The 20924-nt window shown below is 32.5% G+C and overlaps 2 protein-coding genes across 2 annotated transcripts in view; one reads left to right on the top strand and one right to left on the bottom strand.

Annotated features, from left to right (window-relative positions):
* Nucleotides 1–3641: 3641 nt before the first annotated feature.
* On the top strand, nucleotides 3642–7654 carry LOC110995700 (ribosome biogenesis protein NOP53). The gene is made up of 8 exons (XM_022262988.2): nucleotides 3642–3839; nucleotides 4101–4266; nucleotides 4524–4737; nucleotides 4999–5180; nucleotides 5502–5621; nucleotides 6134–6348; nucleotides 6870–7066; nucleotides 7442–7654. The coding sequence occupies exons 1-8, from the start codon at nucleotides 3718–3720 to the stop codon at nucleotides 7621–7623; spliced, it is 1398 nt and encodes a 465-aa protein (XP_022118680.2). The 5' UTR covers nucleotides 3642–3717; the 3' UTR covers nucleotides 7624–7654.
* A 357-nt stretch (nucleotides 7655–8011) lies between these two features.
* LOC110995699 overlaps nucleotides 8012–20924 on the bottom strand; it is a 33336-nt gene continuing 20423 nt past the window's right edge. The window contains exons 3-7 of the mRNA XM_022262987.2: nucleotides 17519–17585; nucleotides 12943–12989; nucleotides 12562–12730; nucleotides 12290–12405; nucleotides 8012–11866 (exon numbers count right to left, since the gene is read on the bottom strand). Coding sequence (XP_022118679.2) covers nucleotides 8366–11866; nucleotides 12290–12405; nucleotides 12562–12730; nucleotides 12943–12989; nucleotides 17519–17579 — 3894 coding nt within the window. The 5' untranslated portion in view covers nucleotides 17580–17585 and the 3' untranslated portion in view covers nucleotides 8012–8365. The remainder of the gene's footprint in view (nucleotides 11867–12289; nucleotides 12406–12561; nucleotides 12731–12942; nucleotides 12990–17518; nucleotides 17586–20924) is intronic.

The following is a 20924-nucleotide window of genomic DNA, read 5'->3' on the forward strand; positions in this document are numbered from 1 at the left end:
TCGATATTTCTATTTATAGCATTCGTTCGATTGGGTAAACTGAAGAATGAAGTATCTCTATAGAGTGGGGAATCACGAAGCGCTTGTGAAAATGTCACGTTTAAACAAAGAAAATATTTGGGCTATTCAGTGATCTCGTGATGGATAGTTTTGTCAAATCTAGCAGCCTACTTAAGGACGTTAAAAAATGAAACATTTAAATGAATTCTTTACCAGCCGAATACCCGTTTTATGAAAAAGTTAATGGGCCACACTTGTGTAATCTATTTTTTTGTTTGTTTTGGCACTATAACCTCTTTAGGTCTTGCCCTCAGATTTCTGAATCTGTTTCATGATCAATTTTTAAATCTAATAGGCAAGCAGGTGATCAGCCTCCAGTGCCTGACACACGTCGTCGACTTTTTTCCTTCACAGTTCGAGCAAATGTTAAATGCGCATATAGAAAGAAAATACATTGGTGCACAGCCCGGGATCCCGAACCTACTACCTCAGGTATGAGAGTCGCACGCTGGAGCCACTAGGCCAACACTGCTCTTTTCTATTATAGTATTGGAAATTACCAGTTCATTTCGCTTAGTTGTAACAGCTCTAGTCATATCAGTTTTAGATTTATAAGTTTCATGTTAACTAATTTTTTATGATGCAAATATTATATCACCTAGCTTCTACAACTTGGGTAGACAAACAATGCATATAATAGTTTTCTCTAAATATAAAAATATCGCTAATGTTCACCTCTTATAAATCGGGCTTGGTTGGTACTGCTTACTTCATATGCAAAAAAAGTTTCAATTCTCCACCAATCAAAACCTCTACATCAATCCAAAGGCATTTATGAAGTAGTATTTAGAATCCTACAAGATATATTTTTTACTTCACGTAACAATTATCGTTTCGCCGAGACTCGAAGACAGGATCTATTACCAGCTATGGAGGCTTTAATTATTATAGGCGAGGTTATAAAACATTATAATACAGTTTTGTATAGATCATCGATAGTTGCTACGGTCAAATGCGTCTGAAAGTATCTGAAAAGATGTTTCGACAATAGCTTTTTACAAATTTCACTAAACAGACTGGAAAATGTTATTTAACAAAGTCGTGGATTATGCGAACAATGAAAAAATCAAGGTTTAAGCCTGTACCTAATCGAATCATCAATTTAAACTGCCTTCTTTTTTTGCCAAAGATAACTGTTATTCGTTTTATTACTAGAGAATATTTACAAATAACTAATATTGTTGTGTCTTCTTGGGTGTGAAAAGGAAATTCGCCAAAGATAACTAAATATCAAAGACGCGATAGCAAAAGTATTACGATTATAGAAAGATCGAAATATGTCAGCTAACAAAAATTGGTCGAGATGCAAGTGTTATCTATTTTCTTATTTGACGAAACTTGGACTAAGTGAGCATTCTAAAGATGTGGTGTTATACGCGGTCAGGATTCTCTGAACAGCGAAAAGTACGAAATTATCAATTCTCAGAACTTCAAGTGATTACCCGCCCTTTTTTAGTGTGTAACCAAAAAACTCCTGAACTTCTTTTGACATCATAAATAAACAAATTGACTTTACCATTAATAAACATAGATATTAGAGTTGGCTGAGTTTGTCTCAGCTACATTCTTCATAGATGCTGGTGTCACGTCTGATGTATAATATGCAACAATAATTAAGCAATTATCAGTGAAAAATTCTTTTACTTTCTAGAATGAAGGTATCGAATATTTTAGGGCTGATTAAAATATTAAATAGTTAATTAAATTAAGATTATATTATTTGATTCGGGTGCCAGGGTGTAAAATGATAACCATACGTTATTCTTCTAATGTTTCTTTGAAAATATGTATATGATATGATAGAATAATAGAATAGAATAATAGGATCGTGCAAAGTATCTTTTTATATAATCATTTCATTGCTTTTAGTTTCAAGCTCACTTTGAATATACCTACGTACTTTATAAAATAATATACAATCCATTCTTTCAGTCCACGGTAACAAACCGAAAGTCTCACAGAACATAGGTAAATACAAGCAAAAAATATGACATTATTTGAATATCGCACCTTGGCCTGCTTTTTGATAAATGTTACCTAGGAATTTCTTTTACTATTTGTATATTCAGAATTTGTTAATTACTCTACAAGGGTTCCAATTCAATTACATTAATAGAGCGATGAAAAGAGAATAAATTTTTAATTACTGTGTTCAATTTAATTAGCCTACGAAGCCTAACTAAGCTAAATTAAATATAGTTTTAACATTTGCTTGAAAGTACAGTCTAAACCGTTTACGACTAGTTTAGAAAAACTTACCGGTTATTTTGACCAAAATCAAAAGTCTCGGCAGACTGCTATTGTATTAGGTACTTAATAACGACGTCATCGACTGTATATATGTATAACATAATTTTATTCATCACCGAACACTAGTTCGGAAGTTAAAAAAGCCCTCTGTGCTGCCTTTGATTTATTTACGTAGGCAAACGATTGCCTACTAACTAACCTAACTTTATTTGGGCATCCATTTCATCGCTGTTTGTTTTTTTTAAATAACTAATTAAACCAACAATTTCAGATAGTTCATTGAATATTGAGTTTAGATTTAAGCAAATTTAAGAGGGCTATTTAATTTAGGTACTAAATATGAGAATATGTACCTATGTTAAAAATTCGAAGACTTTCATTTTTAAACTTGGGATGTTAAGTTTAAAAAAAGTTTATGAAATTTCATGAGATAGATTCATATAAAATACATGGAAATCTATTTTATAAATTTAAAATAGATTACGAGGCGGCTTAGTGGCAATCAGCAAATAATTGTATTGCAATATCGTCACGTGCCGTCTCGCACCTCGGTTGATCAATTGAAAGACACTTTATGAAACTGATGTTCCGTAAGCTGCATTGCCCATTTTATTCTATTCTTTTTACACTCTAAGGAGAATTTTGTCACTTGTTGATGTCAGATAATTACAATACATATACAAGAAATATAACTGAGATGCAGCGTCTGGTGTGAAGGTTAGCCAGTCCTTCACACCAGACAAAAGCTACTAAGCTCTCCGATCTCCGGTAATTATCTCTTATAATCTAATCAAATAACAATTCATCTAGCCATGCACATTATTTTATTATTTTCAAACAACTTGGGTTGGTTTATTCGGTTTCGGTTAAAATTTCTATTGTCTAGGTTGAAGGAATAATAATATCTATTAAAATTATCTATAACTAAGCTATTCCATTGGTATACGTGCAAGAATTTTTTAAATCAATTTGATACCTTTCCATCGTGACTATTTGGTACAAACATAAAGTAAATGAATTAAATTGTCTTGGAGATTAGATTTGATGCTAATGTTACGTATAGTTGGTTATCATGTACATATTATGTAATTGTGTATAACATTATAGCTGTAGTTTTGGTATCAATAAAGTATACTCAATAGTTTTCTAATTTTATGGCAATAGTTTTAACTTTGTGCCAGTTTTGAGTAAAATACTCAATAGTAGTACATATATATTACGAAGAACTTCAATGTAAAAAAAGTGCCATTGTTATCGACAGTTGACATCTCTGATGTTAAATAATGTGATGACAGTATAATAATGACAGTTTGATTTTTTGACATTTATTTCCATGTGTTGTTTTCAACTTTTAGGATAGAAAGGTTTAAGGTGTTTCAAAACTTTGATGCAAATTAATCAACAATAATGATTGTAGAAAAAAAGAAGAAAAGGGTATCGAAAAGGAATAAGACGGCATGGCGCAAACATAGTGATATTCGTGATGTAGAGGAGTTTTTAGAAGAACAAAGATTAGAAGAACGACTCGGGTAAGAGTTTAACACTTGTATAACCTCATGGCAGATTTTCTTTCCCTGTTTTTTCATTAAATCGTCATTGTACTTACTAATGATTTTCTAAACATTTTATCCCTTTTGGTTAGTTTGTCTCCTGATTTAAAAATATTGTTGATGTTTCCTTTAACTTCATTATAACTTCTATAATTCTAGTAAAATAAGTTTGTTTGTGTGAATATGTTGAAATAATGGTATTTTTACTTTAATGTTTATAATTTTTATGTGATATTGCAGTCGTTTTGATACTAAGAAGGATGATGAATTGTTTATTGTTGACACGCATGGTGATGGAGATAAAGAAGACAAGCCTGACATTAAGCCATTATCTGTCAAGCAACAGAAAAGAGCCAAACTTAATGAGACTCCCAGATGTTTCCAAATATTGCTACCTTCATCTAAGGTATAAACTACTTTTTTTACTGTGATTATTTTATATAGATAAAATAGAATTTTACTTAACTTTTAGGGTAAGGCGCAAAATACAAAACCAGCAATTAGTCTTTATTCTGAAATTTATTTTTATATGTGTCTGCTATCTCCTTCTTATTTGCTTTATTGATATGTTGGAAATAAGTTGTAAAAAATCCTATGCAATTTGAAATGTGCTTGGGTTTTCAAAAAGAAGTGTGCTAGTTATGTGATTATTGTATTTTGTAGGTGGAAGATCCTAACAAGAAACGTAATATTGTGAAACCTTTTGGAACCAAACCAACTGCTTTATCTAAATTCAAATTAAGGAGAAAAGTTGAAAATGGATCTTTGCAAAAGAAAATTGAACTTGCAAAAAAGAATATGAAAATTGCAAGAGAAAAAAAGAAAAAATCAAAGGTTGTTAGAGAAACTTTTGATAAGAATTTGTGGGGTCAAGATTGTAAGTAATTTGTTTTACTTTGAAGTTAGTTAGTGGGGCCTTTTTTCTTGTATTACTCTAAATGGGGGATAAGATAAATACGTTATTGTTTCTATAACTGTTACATACATGAGGTACAGAAGTGAATATAATATTTGTTCTTTTTATTCTAATTATGCAACCTCCCAACTATGTATTTTAACTAAAACTATAATTTAAAATACTATTCAATTTAAAATCTAATAAAAAATATAATTTAAAATCGCCTATTCAACTCTACAGCACTAGAAGTAAAAGGCATCCCAGAAACATTGTGTGAAGAGTTTATATCTACTGAAGCCCAGTTACACAATGTGTTAACAACACAACGTCTTAGACCAAAACCACCCCCTCCTAAGACAGTGGTTTCTAGAGTGGCTATTGAGACACCGCACCCTGGTGTTAGTTACAATCCAACTTTCAAGGTAGTTATTTTGACTATTTTTTACAATCTTATACTGAGTATAGTAGGTAAGTTATTTTATATTGTATACCAAAGCATGCTACTTTAGTAGTGAATTATAGTACCTTTTGACCATGAAGCTTTTTTACATACATAATATAAAACAGCTCAAAAATTTATGATTCAAATAAAACAACAATTCATGTTTTTGTGTGTCGTAGAAAAAATGTAACAAAGAAATATTCTCTTTTTTTGCTGTTGTTTACACAACAACTCTCATAATAGAAAATTATTGTCTTTGAGTCTGTTTAGGTTTACTTAAACATTTATTTAAATATTTCAGGAGCATCAAGAGTTGCTTCAAGATGTGGTCAAACATGAAGAGAAAATGATGAAGAAGGAGGCTCACTTAAACCGCGTCACCACTAAAATGTTCAGAAAGATCTCTGCAAAATCTAAAGAGGTAAGATAATTCTCATTAATTTTATTATGATTTTAATTGTTTTTTTATTAAATGAAGTACCATACCATCAGTGACTTAACAAATTTAATATGTTATAGTGATGACGCAGCAATGATCTCTGATACATATTAAATTTCTATATGGTATAAAATACTATATGGTACTACCTTCTTGTCTTGTGTCTAAATTGCTGAATAATCAAATACAAAGCAGTGACCTTACAGGAATTTAAAATTGACTCATTCCCTAGGTCGATAATCAGAATTTTTTTCAAATTCCCTCTGCATAAACAAATTCTAGGAGTACAGGCATGTATGTTTACTTATATAATGCCCATATATATGAGAAGATAATTGAGATATTTAGCGAAGTGTTTAACCCAAAGCCTCCTTATTACTTTTTATCCTTTTCTCTAATTACAATTTTTTTGCATCAACTATAAAAAAAAATTAGTACATATTTACAAATTTCAATGTGTATGTATGGTTTTTCTTAATAAATGAATATTTCAGAATCAATGGATAGAAGAGATGAGTGTTGGTTTTCAACCTAGCAGACCTCAAGACGAGTCAGACGTTAGCGACAATGAATATCGGCCGGTGAACCCACCAGTCCAAAATAAGAAAAAAGACCATAAAGCACGCCGCAAGCAGAAAGAGATGATCTTAGAAAAAGAGAGGCTTAAACGACAGAAGATTGATAAAAAGAAAATTACTGATATTTACAAGTATGTATTGAATATTGTATACTTACAATAACTTCAAAGTTTATGTTAAAAAATCTAAGATATAAATTTATGAAAATGAATGTTTCACTCACTACTACTATTAATGAATTATTTGAAAATATAGAGATCATTTTACTAATTGCTGACTGTGACGTCCATAAATCCGTTGTAAAAAATATATTTAAATTTTCAATTTCACGAAAGTACTAATGTCTGCGACAGTGGTAAGCTTTATTTGCAGACCACAACCGAAATTGAAATACGCTAAAGTGAATTATAAATTAGTGCATAATTTGTTTATATGTATATGTATTTTTATTTATTCACACTTATTTGCAAAATAAAATCAGTATAAATTCTAAAAACTGAGTCAGACTTATTGGTTATAATCTCTTACAGACGATCCAAAACTATTTAAATATAAAGGTATACTCTTTATTATAACACACAACATTAACCGTAGACAAGTAGAAGTATAGACATAAGTTCCTTTTGCCTCTTTATCATTTTGACATTTCCAGACTCCGCAAATTGAACACATCAATATCGACGAAAGAAAAGCGTTTGGAGACGGAACGCGAGAAACGTGAAAGCAAGAAGCAGGCTGAGGCGAAGACGGCATTGCCTGCCCTCAACGCTCATAAGCCTCCTATCAAGGAACCAGACTTTGTTCCCCCGGAACAACTCACTGGCGACTTACGGTCCCTCGATGCAAGCAGTAAGTGGTCATGCATATTTGCTACGGCTTTTATTATTTTCTTAGTATACAGTCAAATAATAGAAAAGATAATTGTACAGCCCTAAAAAATTTAAGTGAAATAGACATTAAAAAATAAATAAATCAGTGGCGCTACAACCTCTTTTAGGTCCTGGCCTCAGATTTCTGAATCTGTTTCATGATCATTTTAAAATCTAATAGACAAGTAGGTGATCAGCCTCCAGTGCCTGACATACGTCGTCGACTTTTTTGGGTCTAAGACATGCAAATAGACATTAGAGGCGTATGTATTTTCAATAATATTTATTTTGTATAAATAAAACTGACCTATTCTAGAATATACTGGTGAGGTAAAAAAATGCCTTATTATTACAGCAAATCTTCTTCGAGATCGATTCGAGTCGTTCCAAAGACGTGGAGCACTTGCTGCTTCCAAGGTGATGATGAAGAAGAATCGTAAGGTCAAGAGTTACTTCAAGGCTGGCCACAAAGTTACAGACCAAGATGTCGAGAAATACTTGCAGAATGTAAATAAAAAAGTGAAAATATCAAAGTAAATCCAATAAAGATTGTAGAAAAATAAAATTATTTTTGTGGCCTTTCAGTGAACTATGTGTTGTAGGTGAACAAAATTCATCATCATTTTCGGTAAAATCAATACTCCTTCCAGGAGTATGGAAGGGTTGCTTCTTATGTTTTTATCTGGCTTAAGAATTCGCTCGAATGATGAATTTGACCAACATCATCATCATCATCTGGCAATCTCTCGCTGACTGCAATCAAAGAAAAGACCCCGAAATCTCGAGTTATGTTAATAATATATTGTGTATATAGTTTAGGTTTCTCGAAATAAAAAAGCGAAATTGTATAAAAGGATGTATTATAAAATAGTCTTATACTACTTTACACTATGTTTATATTACAGTTGGCAGTGAAGTAGGATTTAAGTAATATCATATTATCATGTAGGTAACTCCCAGGTACTTATAACTCGAATATAAAATATCAAGATGCACTAAGATATATCTTGTATCTTAAGAAGTTTTTATTATATATTTGATATTTTGATAAATCGAGTTTTTCTAGTCTTAAATCTATTCGGCAAGTCAATAACAACAATAAATTAAGTTTAGGCTATTCTAAGGTACCTTAAAAATTATCCGATTTTCAAAAGAATCTTAAAATATCTACATATTTAATCACATTTACAACATACTTAGGGTTTTACAAGCTAAAGGATTTGTGTAGACGGAGTAGTCCATTTTATACTTTTGGAAACCTATTTATATAGAAGTTGTATTAACCCCATTTTGCAGCTATTGTGTATAATGATCGTAGTAATTCAATTGCTCTTGTATCCGATTGTGTTTTGTCCTGAGCTGCTATTCTCGCTTCCGCGATGGGACGATCAGCTAAAATCGCCCTCGTTTCTGGTGTTGTCCTTGCTTGAAACTTCCTAGCACCTCGTCTAGTTGGAAACGTAGTTCTTATTATACTAGCCGTGGTCGTTTCTGATTCAGTTTGTGTTTCTGTTGTCGTCGGGTTTGACAGCGAGTTGACATCTTTAGCGTCAATATTAAGAGATTTACCACTTCTAGTTCCAATTGGTATTCTGTCCATACGTCGCTGAAACTGAGTAGTTTGTATATAGTCTATGTCCGGAACTGTAGTCTCTGTTGCTTCTTCTTTTGCAATATCTTCCATGTCCTTTTGAGAAACTGCCATTAATGCTTCTAGCAATGCCTTTTTAGAAGCCTCTGCTGTCGAATTGTGATCGTCGTCACAAGTTTGTACTAATAGAAGTATTAAACGTTTAACAGTCTTTGATTTAGTTTTCTTCATGACGTTCATTAACTTTTGCGTGGTTGTTGAGTTCATTCCTCCCATAATTTCTTTCGCTTTTTCTACAACAGTGTCGGCGATTGTTGTTAAATCTTGTGAGATTTCTGTTGATGTTGGTTCTCTAATAGCTTTTCCTTCTCGATGGCTACCTAAGTCATTTGTTGTGGTTACTTCATTACGAATTGTCGACGAAGGTGCTTGTTCTGTCGTAGTGTAATATGTTGTTGTTGGGGCAAATGTTGTAGAAACCTCTTTATCGGTTTGTTGGTTCAATTTTGAAACGCTTTGATCGCGAGCACTTAAACCGTCATTTAATGTTATTGGGTCAATTATTGTACTTTGCCAATTATCAAAAGTCGTTGGCCATTGGAATTCGTATGTAGTCTTTTCCGCACCAGGCGATGTAAAAACACTACTAGAAACAGGTGCCGTTGTGGTATATGCTTCTGTTTGATCTTTGACTGTGCTTGTAAAGCTTTGTGTAGTCAACTGTATTGTGGTTGTGTCAATATCAGGTATAGTAGGAGCCTCTAAATCAAATGATGGCCTTTTTACAAGATTTTTGTTATGCACTTCGAGTTGTTTCCCTTGTCTGACACTGTTCCCTTGCGGTGACACGAACGATTGACTGTGAGCTCTTTGTAACTCTTCTTCATTTTCTAATTCAACACTATCAGCGTCTGCGAAATAAGTCGGTCGAGGTTCTGATAATGTAGTAGAAGTTCTAATTTTTTTACTTTCAAACATTTGATGAGAATTTGTAATAGGTTGAAGGGTTGAGTCAGTCACGTCATCATCCCAAGCTGAGGGTAAATTTGTAACCTCAATGTAGTCGCTTATTGGTCGTGCCCCATTGGGTACTAAACCGTGGCCGTAGGGTTTTTCTGAATCGTTATGCGAGTTATTTTTCAATTCACCATATTGTGATAAGGTGTAACTATCCGTCGTAGGAGGTTCATATGACTTCGGTGACCTTGTACTGGAGAAGTAAAATGGTATTGTCGGTGTTGGAGCTGTTGTATAAGACGCTGATATTCTCCCGCAACATCTAAATGGATTTGAAGGAGATGTTGGTACATATGTAGTTGAGTAAATGGGCGTCGTTGTGGGCTTTTGGGTAGTTGTAGTTTCATAGGTGTAATCAGTGGCTATTTTCAATGCTTTTGCATCTCGTATAGAATTATTGGGATCTCTAATTTTGTGATCGTCTGAAAATCCTAATATTTCATCATCGTCTTCATTTATTGTGGTTGTTGGTTCTGTATTAGTTGATTCGTCTGTTGCGGTTAACATGTCACCGAAGGATGGAGGTGTTGGTCGAATGTCTGAAAGAACTTTTCTAAATTGTACAGGATCTTGTAAATAGGCAGAAAGTGCATGTGTAAACACTTGAGCGAGTTCACGTATTTGAGGAGAGGTTGCTAGCGGCATTTGACTCATTTGCAGAGATAAATCTTCCATAATTTCATTATAAGTCCCATTTGGATCCAATTTGATTTCTTCCAATAACTCATCATTATTAGATCCATGGCCAAACAAGCTACTGTATTTGTTAATCGTCTGACGGCTAAATATATTTGGTAGCCCATCCTCCATAGTTTCAAAGTCATCAAACGCTGGAGTTGTAAGTTCGCTATCTTCTTGAGGTTTTTCTGTGGAGAGGTTGTCCATAGCTGTTGCGTAATATATAGCTAAGGAGTGGAGCGTTTTTGGCGTTAAAGATGGTGGGACTACTAAACCAGGTCGGTTTGGTTGGTCTCCGTAATATTTTTCTGTAACGGTAGTTAAAGTTGACTCTGTAGGCCCAAAAATATCATAATTATTTTTATTTATTAATCTCTGTTTTCGTTCTTCATATGTTTGTTCTGTTGTACTCAGAGCATCAACTATGGTAGAATATGTCTCGAACCTGTTCGTTGAAGCAGTGATTCTGTCATCCCTTGTGGTATGAGGAATTTTCGTAGACGATTCAAATGTCTCTCGATTCCTGTCAGGAGCAGTATTCCATAAGATATTATCCCCGCTTCTTGCTGTGGCTTTTACAATTTTTTCAGTCGTAGCAGAAACTGTACGGTTCTTTTCTTGTTCAATAAAGCTTTTAAGTAAGGAAACGCCCGGTCTTGTATAGGGTTCACGGTTCTCATTAATGGTACTAACATAGCTCTTTGTGTATGGGATCAAAGTGTGTCTTTTTGTGGTTGCTTCTTGCGTATATTGTCCTACGTTTTGAGATTTAATATCATACAACGTAGTTAGGGATGGATTACTTTTAGTTTTAACAGATTGGGGTGGTAGGTTTGGGCTATATACAGGATAAGGACGTAAATTTTTATTATTGTAGTCTCTTAAGAACTGTCTGTTTTGATTCTGCGCAAACGATGCAGTTTCTGCAGCTTCCTGCATTTCTCTAATGCTGTTATAATCGCCAGCGGGAATTGTAGTTCTACGAGTCGAAGCGTCATAATACGTTGGTAAGGTGCTCCTAACTGCACCATTTCCGAAATCGTTAGATATAAGTTGGACAAGATTTCTCCTTTTATTTTCAAATGTTGCGGTTGCTTGGGCCCTTTGAGTCGGATTGATATTGAAAAGAGCTTGATAGCTTCTCGATGAAGGCTTTGTCGTTGGTACATTAGGAGCTTCGTTGAACAATCTTTGTCTATGTCTAATTAATCTTTCAGTAGTACTGGGAACATTGACAGATGCTCGCCTCGATTCTGCGCGAGCGTTAGTCTCGCCTATTTGCTGGAGATCCACGTTCTTGCTAAGGCTTTTCGTGACCTTTTGTGACTTTTTTTGTTCATTGGAATAGTACTCGACGCTGGATTCATAAAGCGCTGGTGAGGAGGCGCAGTCCACCTTGAACCACCAGTCACATATGAGGTGGGACTGGCTGAAGATGGTGCCGTTGGGACAGAGAAAGGAAATCTTGCGTGAGGTGTCACAAATATGGAAAACCTAGAAGCAATTATAAATATGTTAGTTTGGTTTGAGAATTGAAAGAAATTTAAAGTTTATAGCATATCTAAACTTTAGCACATCTTGTATTGATATTTGAAATGTACCTATCGCTATGATTCTTTTTTAGTTCTCAAATAAGTTATTTTTCGCCTAAACTTATGAGTTTATAATATATATAAATATCGCTTAGGAGTAATTAAACAATATACACTTTCATAGACAATTATTTTGGTTAATATCATCATACATATATCATCATATTATCGTAAGATGTCTCAAAAGGTTCAGGCGGTAGATTCTTGTAAACTTATGAAGTTTGCACAGTATTTATATAATCGTAAGAGAATTCGATTTCTATTTCAATGCAATATGTAAAATAAAGCATAGCATGAATGATGTTCTGTTAATATAAGCACTTACCTGGCAGTCAGTTTCCAAGTCGGCATAATATCCTGTTGGCACGTTCTTGCAGTTAAATCCGGTATTGGGGATGTTGGGAAGCGCTGGGAAGTCTATTCCTGCTTTACCGATTACACCTGCAATTTTTTTATAAAACAATTAGTTTATTGAAAATTTCATATTTTTTAAGACGTTAGATGTTAGTTATAAGTAAAATAAATTGCAATAAATTTATGATAATTTAATTTAAATATATTAAAGTAATCATTTCATCAATACTCAAGACAACGTACCTTGGTGTTCAACAATGTCTAGATCGGGTTGGCTAGCAGATGGTATGAGTCTCTTGACAAGTGCTTTTCCTTCCGTATAACTCTCGAATCCAGCTGCGCCCATGGCCTCAGCTAAGGCTTGGATTGACTCTGCACTTGGGGCGGGAATGTAGAGATCATTCTTTGAGTCCTAAAATAACGTTTAATTTTTGAGATTCTCTTTGCACAAGATGGAGACTAGTGTATCGTTTAGATGTTTTTTCATGCAGGTACTTAAGAGATAACAAATATAAAATTGTTAAGATAAGTTTCAGAGTTGTATGTAATATATTTTTTGTATACGACGGATATAATACGGGAGTAACACTAAGCCTTTTCATGTTAGTATAAATAGAAACTAACCTTTCTTCGTTGTGCACGACGCGATCCTGCCGCTGTGTTTGCGAAACCTGTGAATTGTTATAATTCGTTTATTAGTTTGAAAAAGCAGCACGAAGTAGCTGGTTCAAATAAAATTTAAACGCCCTATTTTATTATGGTCTAACTTGGAGGTCCAGAAAAAAATGAATTTAAAAGACGTAAGATTTAATAACAAAGAGGACGTATATGAGAAATTATTCTAATATTTTTGTGAAGACATAAATAACACAACTAACTATTCTGTTGAAGTTTTGCTTAAAATTATAGCAATTTGCTACCACGCGATGTCAGATGTTGACCCCGTCGACACTTACATGATTTACGTTAATTTTAACTTACAAAATTGTTCTAAAATGAACATAATTTATAATACTTTATCATTTTTGTTATTATAGTTGTATCATTTATCAACGTGCTCGATTATAATCAACATACCTCGCGGCTAAGTAACGCTTAGAGCAGGCTAAAGCTAAACCGGGATTTTATTTTTAACAAAACAAAAAACAATTTTGTAACTGTAGTTGAAAAAAAAATGGAATTTAATTATTAAGTTTGTTATGAAAGAGCTAGGTACCCTGACACCAGGGTAAAAATTAGTTAATTTAAATAAGTATATACGATATTTAGACATAACAAGTCGATATGACATTTATTAAAGTACCGAATACCTTATTATATATACAAATTTGTTACATGTTTTTACGTTTTAACATTTAGATATTAACTATAAACACATGTAATCTTAAGTGGCTTAAAACTCATATGCTGTTTGAAAAGTGATGGTGACAGGTATGCCTCAAATATAGAGTTCGATTCCTGGTCGGAGGGCAAATTATTATTTTACTAGCTGAACTGGCAAACGTCGTTTTGCCATGTACATATATCATTTATGGTTATTGTGCCTCACTCGACATAGATAGGTATAGTGTGTCGCGGACTTTTTTGTAGGTATTTATAAGATCTACAGTTACTTAGAACATTTTATGGTTCTATCTTTAATAGTTTAGGCAGGGTACTCAAAATAAGTAACGTTTTTGGTTGATTTTTTACACCTTGTGTCCGAAAAACCCTAATATCTTACGGAACCCTATTTTTGTTCAAAATTAAATATAGCCTATATTACTCGTGGATAATGTAGCTTTCGAATGGTGAAAGAATTTTTAAAATCGGTCCAGTAGTTTATGAGCCTATTCATTTCATACAAACAAACAAAAAATCAAACCTTTCCTCTTTATAATATTAGTATAGAAAACAGTCTCAGGATGTAACAAAAGAAATAATCTTTAAGTATGTGATACCTTTAAGTATTTAAATTAATACATTTTGAAGATACATATTGAAACTTGTTAGTTTTTCCTCAGACTTCTTGATCACGGTTAGTTTTCATTTATAGTGTAAAAAGCAACGCCGCTATGAAACAAAACGATCTTAAATTGTGACAAACATCCCGTCTTATATAACTTTTCTAGATTATGTTACATAATACAAATGTAAACATCAACCTACAATACCGGATCTAGATATCAATGACAATTGTACTTGCAATACAATTGATCCTATGCAAATGTTAGCATAATCGATGAGTGACATAACTTCTATAATACCCGTAACTCATTGAAGAATTGAGGCAGGTTATGAATAACAAAAGTTCATAGAAATCTTATTGTGTTGTATATTTTTAAAGATTGATTAAAACCTCCTCGTGCAACGGGTGTGTCGGTCCCATTTTTATTATCTGTCATATATGTCGTGTTCTGTGGTCCAGAGGTTCGATGTAGATTGTCACTCCACGCGCCTTATTGGTTATGGTTGCCTTGTCTATGACTGTCTGTTTTTGTAGAGTGATGATGTGTTAATTGTATTGCATATTATTCTTTTACAAATACTTTACAGTAATCTATTATGTCATTCGCCTGAATGCTTAGTTAAAGAACAAATGAAAAGTATGTCATATTCCATACTATTTCTGTATGTATTTATAAAAATTTACACATATATTTTAGTATTATACATCTACGTACTAAATCTACCGTATGTATAAAAACTCTTTTATCTAAAATGTATGACAATTTAAGTAAACATAGATGTTACAAAAAAAACATTAAAAAATACTAGAAACTTTTGCTGGGCAGAAAAAAAATACCAGCAAAACAGCGAATTAGGTTGGAGGCACTAAACAATGCTTTTTTTAAAACCAATCAGCCCACTAGCGAATATATCCAGCTCCTGCTATGCACTGTTTATTTCTTTACAATCGCGAAGAGTTCGAAAGAGATTTATTATATGAACCTACTCCGAGGTTGGTTTTTGCAGAAGGAATTTGGAAAATATAGCTTAGCAGACCTTGGAATTAAGCTTAATATTAAATTGCTTAAGTCACTAATATGTGAACATCCTATACTAATATAAGCTAGGTGTCGAGTAAAAGATCTTTGAATGCTTTCAATGCGTTGCGAATGGATCGCACATATAATTCATTCCATATAATATTGCCATATTTAACATGACTAACCAGACCGTTACCTGTTGTTTTTGTCGTAACCAAAATAATCTGCACTCCGGTTAATAAATCCAAGAATTCGAGTGGATGTTGGTGACTTCTTTATTAATTTGAGATGTAAACTTTAATTTTTAATTACACCCATGGTCAATGATGCGCCGTTAAACTGATACACAGTAACACGTGTTTGTTTTTCTTGTGTATTCAATATGAAAGCACTTGTTTATATTGAGGATCATACCACTTATTAAGTACCAATCTTTTATATATTTTGAACAAGAGCAGCATCACATAATGATTAACGTTTTAGATGTTTAAATCATTAGTAAGAGAGAGGTTTTACAGTACTTTAAATTATTCATAACGTCGGTGACAAATATTAAGAAGAGCAACGGTCCCAAATGGGATCGGGGAACACCAGAACGCGCAATGTTTGGAGTAGACTCCGCGCCTCCAACAACTACTGAGGGAGGCCTATTACGTTAAGACATGTCTTAAACCAGTTGAGTAAGTTTTCTCCAATTCCATAAACACATAGCTTCTGAATCAGTAATTCGTGTCACCTCACGCATGGACAAACATAAAACAAGCCAGGATATATGTGTTGTGTGGCAGATGTATATTTCATAAGATCTTCAAACCGATATTGAATAAACTAAGCGATGACTAAACCACGTCTTACGAACAAGAACATAGCCTAAACTGATGAAAAAGCGATTCAAAAAACTAGTACCGTGTCAAAATACATAACATGTATTGTTCCTATAACATCCCGTAATGGTATATAGAAAGCTACTATTGTTTAATTTTATGTAATGTTCTTATGTAAGTATCTGACTTTGTCCTCACTTTACTGATAAAGCTGGTGTTCGTGACTTAATCTGCAGGGTTATTCTATAAACACTTTTTTTTGTAATTGTGAAGGTACACATTTATGTAAAATTATTTTGACTTTGGCTTTTGCAATTTCTAGGTTTTCGAAAAATGTTATATAAAATTACATGCAAATCTTTACGCTGAATTTCCATAGCAAGCTCCTAAATTTCATGCATTAGTCTAATCACTTGGAAAAAATCATTTTAAAAAATTTAAATTCATGTTAAAAAATTTCATTCTTTTTTTATTAACTGGTTTATCTTTTTATCCATTAATTATATATTATAATTTCATAATAAATTATCATTTGTCGAGCACGTTGAAATCACCGTTACACCGTAGGAAAGCTAACCATATTCTAGGTTTCATCTTGCGTACATCAAAGCCATTTAAAGAACTCCAAAGTTCCGTAACCTTATACATAGCTGTGGTACGAAACATTTTGGAATATAATCTGTAGTCTGGTGTTCCTACCATAGAACACATATTAAAATGATTAGTCGGTTCGCTTCAAAGGCGGTTCATCAACATGTCTTAAAGGATACGCTTCAAACCTATGACCCTCGCCTTAAACTACGTTTAACTGGAAATGCGACATGATGTCATGGATGTAGTGTATCTTTAAAAGATGATACATAATATTCATACGGAATTGCTAGCTAAAATTCATATCACCACATGCAGTACACGTTTGACTAAATATATATCCATCATATACGCCTGTCGTTTGTGGTCATCGTTTAATAGTCTTGTTAACAGTTTGTGTTGGGTTTGTAATACAACTATGATGAAAAATAAATCAGTGGACATTTTCAGCAACTCCATAGAGAACTAAGCAAACTTGTTAATTATTTACTACTATTATTGTTTATTACGTATACGTATTTAAATTGTAATTCTCGGATGCTTGCGATGCGACTTCTAAACAAAACCTTCCCTCGAAAGTTGTGTGCTGGGATATTGAGGGATACTCGATTGTAAGGAACTTGTGTGTCTTTTGTATATCCTTTTTATACATGTGTATATCCTTTTTCTAGTATAATTTGGTCAGTATTTGATTGTCCTTATTTAATGATGACTACGTTTATTTAATAATAAAGTAATAATAATAAAAAAATAATAATAAAGAATAATTCAAGCTTACGTATTACAAGTAGGGCGTATGTTTCATTGAAAACTTACCGACAATCAAAATAGCTACAAATATTGTCAAGTTCATCGTGCCACTCCACCGCCGCCGCATTTTAATCTGAAAGATAATCATTAATTTAATAAATATCTTAAATTTTAATAATCTCTACTATACCTAAATCGAAATATTTAAAGTACGTTTGTTTCTATGCTCTGAATTATAATAGGTTTCTATGGAATTAGGAAGTATATGTTTATTTTTCAATAGTACTATTTTATTCATAATTTATTTTCTTTAGATTATAAAGGTATTTGCTTAGTAAGTGCTGCTTTAAAACGATTTTTTTGTTAATCTAGAACATACATATTTGCGTGGTACATATTTATACAAAAATGTATATTTTTTTTTAAAATAAAAGGTAATATTAGTCCCGTGAGCCACTGCCTACTATTATAGATAACAGACGAAAGTGAAGTCATGAAGCAAGATGGTGGAGATATATTTAACACGATACAGAACGTGTCACGTTTGTTATTTATGTTTCAAAAAGAGCATAATATTTAGCTTCAATATAATTTGTCTGAAAAATAAGTATAGCTGTGTCTATATACAATGTTTTGATGATTGTAAAATAGTCAATATTAAATAGAAAAAAACTAACGAACCGATTTCTAAATATCTATCAACATTGTTATATTTAGAATTAAGATCAGATCGCTAGTGTATACAATTAATTGTCATAAATATAACATAAGTTCCACACTCAGCAATCATAATTTAATATTATATGCATAATATTAAACTATTTTCAATGAAAGAGCTAAGATTGCAGAATAAGGTGCTTCTTTAATATGCCAAAGATCATCTTACACCAGACACGTAATAATCATTTCATATTAGAAATTATAATTATAGCTTGTATTAGTCATTCTAAAAGTGGTAGTGGTTCCGAGTTTCTTACCGTCTCTTCCCAAAGCTCTTAAGTTGTAGTAAATTCAAATGAGCTTTGCAAACTTGTTTAAATTTACGGCTTCTCGATAAATTTATCTATTGTCTATTCATTAGTCGATGAAAATGCATAAACAACCGTTTCAACTTAGCAATCAGCGTTTATCTTTAACAGACGGGCTAAAAATCCGCAAGTTTCCGGTTAATTTAACCCAACAATTAGAAAAATTCGTTATAATATTTGATCCTTCTAAATGTGCATGCGCGAACATACCTACCGTTTCACTGATTTATACGACAGTTCCAGAGATTAAATGTATAATAATTATTCTAATTGTATTTCTCTTAAGTTACAAAATCATACTTTGATTGACAATTCAATTAACTTTACAATAACTATTAGCAATTTTGTAGAATGACTCATGATAGATTTCGTGTGAAATCTTTTTACGACTTCATGCTTTTCCTAAAAATATTTACATAACAGCGAAAGCCATATACCGAGATTCCAGACGATCAATTAAATGTCAAAGATCAATCGATTCAGATACGTAAGCAGGCATTATATCGCTACTGGTTTCATGCAAATTACTGGGGTATCGTTTGGCAAGTGATAAACACTGTTTCTCTCAACCAGGAAGGATGATTTTCAAAGTATAGTTGCTTGACTGCGATTATGAAATTGGCTACTATTTTTGATCTATGTTTGCTTATAACCTAAGCTAGTTATTAAATTGATTACATTTGATTGTTAAGTTACCTCAAGTTACCTTAAAGGTTGCTGCACAGTTTGGGAATTATTATTTTTTAGTTTATCTTAGCTTATCTTAATTTATCTAATATGTTAATTTTGGTTCAATAGGTCACTTCAAATTTTGATAAATGCGATATATATCTCCATGGTGACAATTTAAGGTGCTAATCGAAGATTTAAGTTGGCGCCTGGTTGATAGTGTTTATGACCCCAGAGCTGGTGCTATCATTGTTCAACGAATAACTATCACAATACAGCAAGGAAATGCTGCCAGCGTTAAAGGAATCATACGGCGAATTTTTTTAAAATTCGTGTTCATTTTCTATCTATGAATTTTTAATTATTATTGTTATAATTATGTAGGTTATAATAATAATTATAAAAGAGTAAATTATGTGCATTATTAAACATACTTATTTAAAATATTAATTGTTTGTTTCTTATTCGATTCTGTATTTAAAATAGGTCTATACCTATTTTAATTTTAGGCCAATTAATTCTACATACGAGAAGTGTATCTGTTAATTGTCCCTTCTATGATAAAAAGGTATTTGAGGTGTAATTCATTTGATTACAAATAGAGTTACCTTCCTGGTTGCGAGACAATGTAATTTCGTAAGGTTTTCGTTGAGTTTCCCATCAACAGATCCTATCAGCTCTATCGTTGCTCAGCTGTTTTAAAATAAGATTTTCATGATGTTAAACAAGCAGAAGTAGTAATTGTAATGAGACGTAATATTTCGATTTGTCAGTAATATAATTTTATACAATAGATGTTTCATAACTTTTTTTGAATAGTTCCTCACTCTTCTTAATAAGCATTTAAATGGGTTTATTGTAAGTAACTTACTAATTTAACCCAATAATGTGAGCGTATGAAATTATCAAAACAATTGTTCACGGAATAATAACTAGAACGTTTCGAACTGTTTTGCATGATCAAATCGTTTTCATCTACGTTTAAAAATTTGTGTAATATAAAGCACTATTACGATTTTAAAATTATTAATAATTCTATCTTTAGTCATGACATTTCGTGTGCTTTAAGTGTAAGGATTCACTCTCGGTACAGTTTTATTATCAAATATATTGACTAAAAAATAATATGTATAGCATAGTGGAAATAGCATGAAATAAGAATCGTTTTATATTAATTTACAGGATTTTTCAGCGCAAATCTCTGTAACAAATTTTACTGAAATTAATTTAGCTGTTATTTCTGTAATAGCAATAGATTAGGATTTGAGTAATACAACTTTTACAACGAGTTTTTATTTTTAGTACTACAGCTAAAGGTCACAAGGTAACAATCATTAGATTGAAGACGAGAAACAATGATGCAACATTTGTTGAGCACTTCCTAAACGTGTTTTACAATTGATAAATAGATTAATGCCTTTACCACAGAGGTCATACATTGTTACAATATGATTAAAATGTAATTGAAGTTGATTACTATTGTTTAAAGATAATTTCAAGCACAATTTGCGTCTACTATTTTTAAGTTACGTAAATTTTCCATTTTTTATGCAAATCGTATATTCTTGCAGCATATGTGCTCGCCTAACATATATACTTTACCTTGAACGTCTATTTGATGATATTTTAATTATTTATGTATTGTTAGGCAAGCAGCCCTCTTTCGACTTAGGTGATTTACCTCGCCTTTTATTATAATAATTTATAAGTGTCTTCTTGGGGTTAAATTGGACTAGGTTTAGTCTGCCCCAGTCAGAGACTCCACGTAGGAGAGA

This window comes from Pieris rapae, chromosome 6 (assembly GCF_905147795.1).
Source record: "Pieris rapae chromosome 6, ilPieRapa1.1, whole genome shotgun sequence".
Lineage (NCBI taxonomy): Eukaryota > Metazoa > Arthropoda > Insecta > Lepidoptera > Pieridae > Pieris > Pieris rapae.

Coding starts and splice junctions, on each gene's coding strand:
- LOC110995700 (XM_022262988.2), top strand. CDS start 3,718: ATGATTGTAGAAAAAAAGAAGAAAAGGGTATCGAAAAGGAATAAGACG. Junction 4,738..4,998: donor GAATTTGTGGGGTCAAGATT/GTAAGTAATTTG, acceptor TCAACTCTACAG/CACTAGAAGTAAAAGGCATC. Junction 5,622..6,133: donor TCTCTGCAAAATCTAAAGAG/GTAAGATAATTC, acceptor TGAATATTTCAG/AATCAATGGATAGAAGAGAT.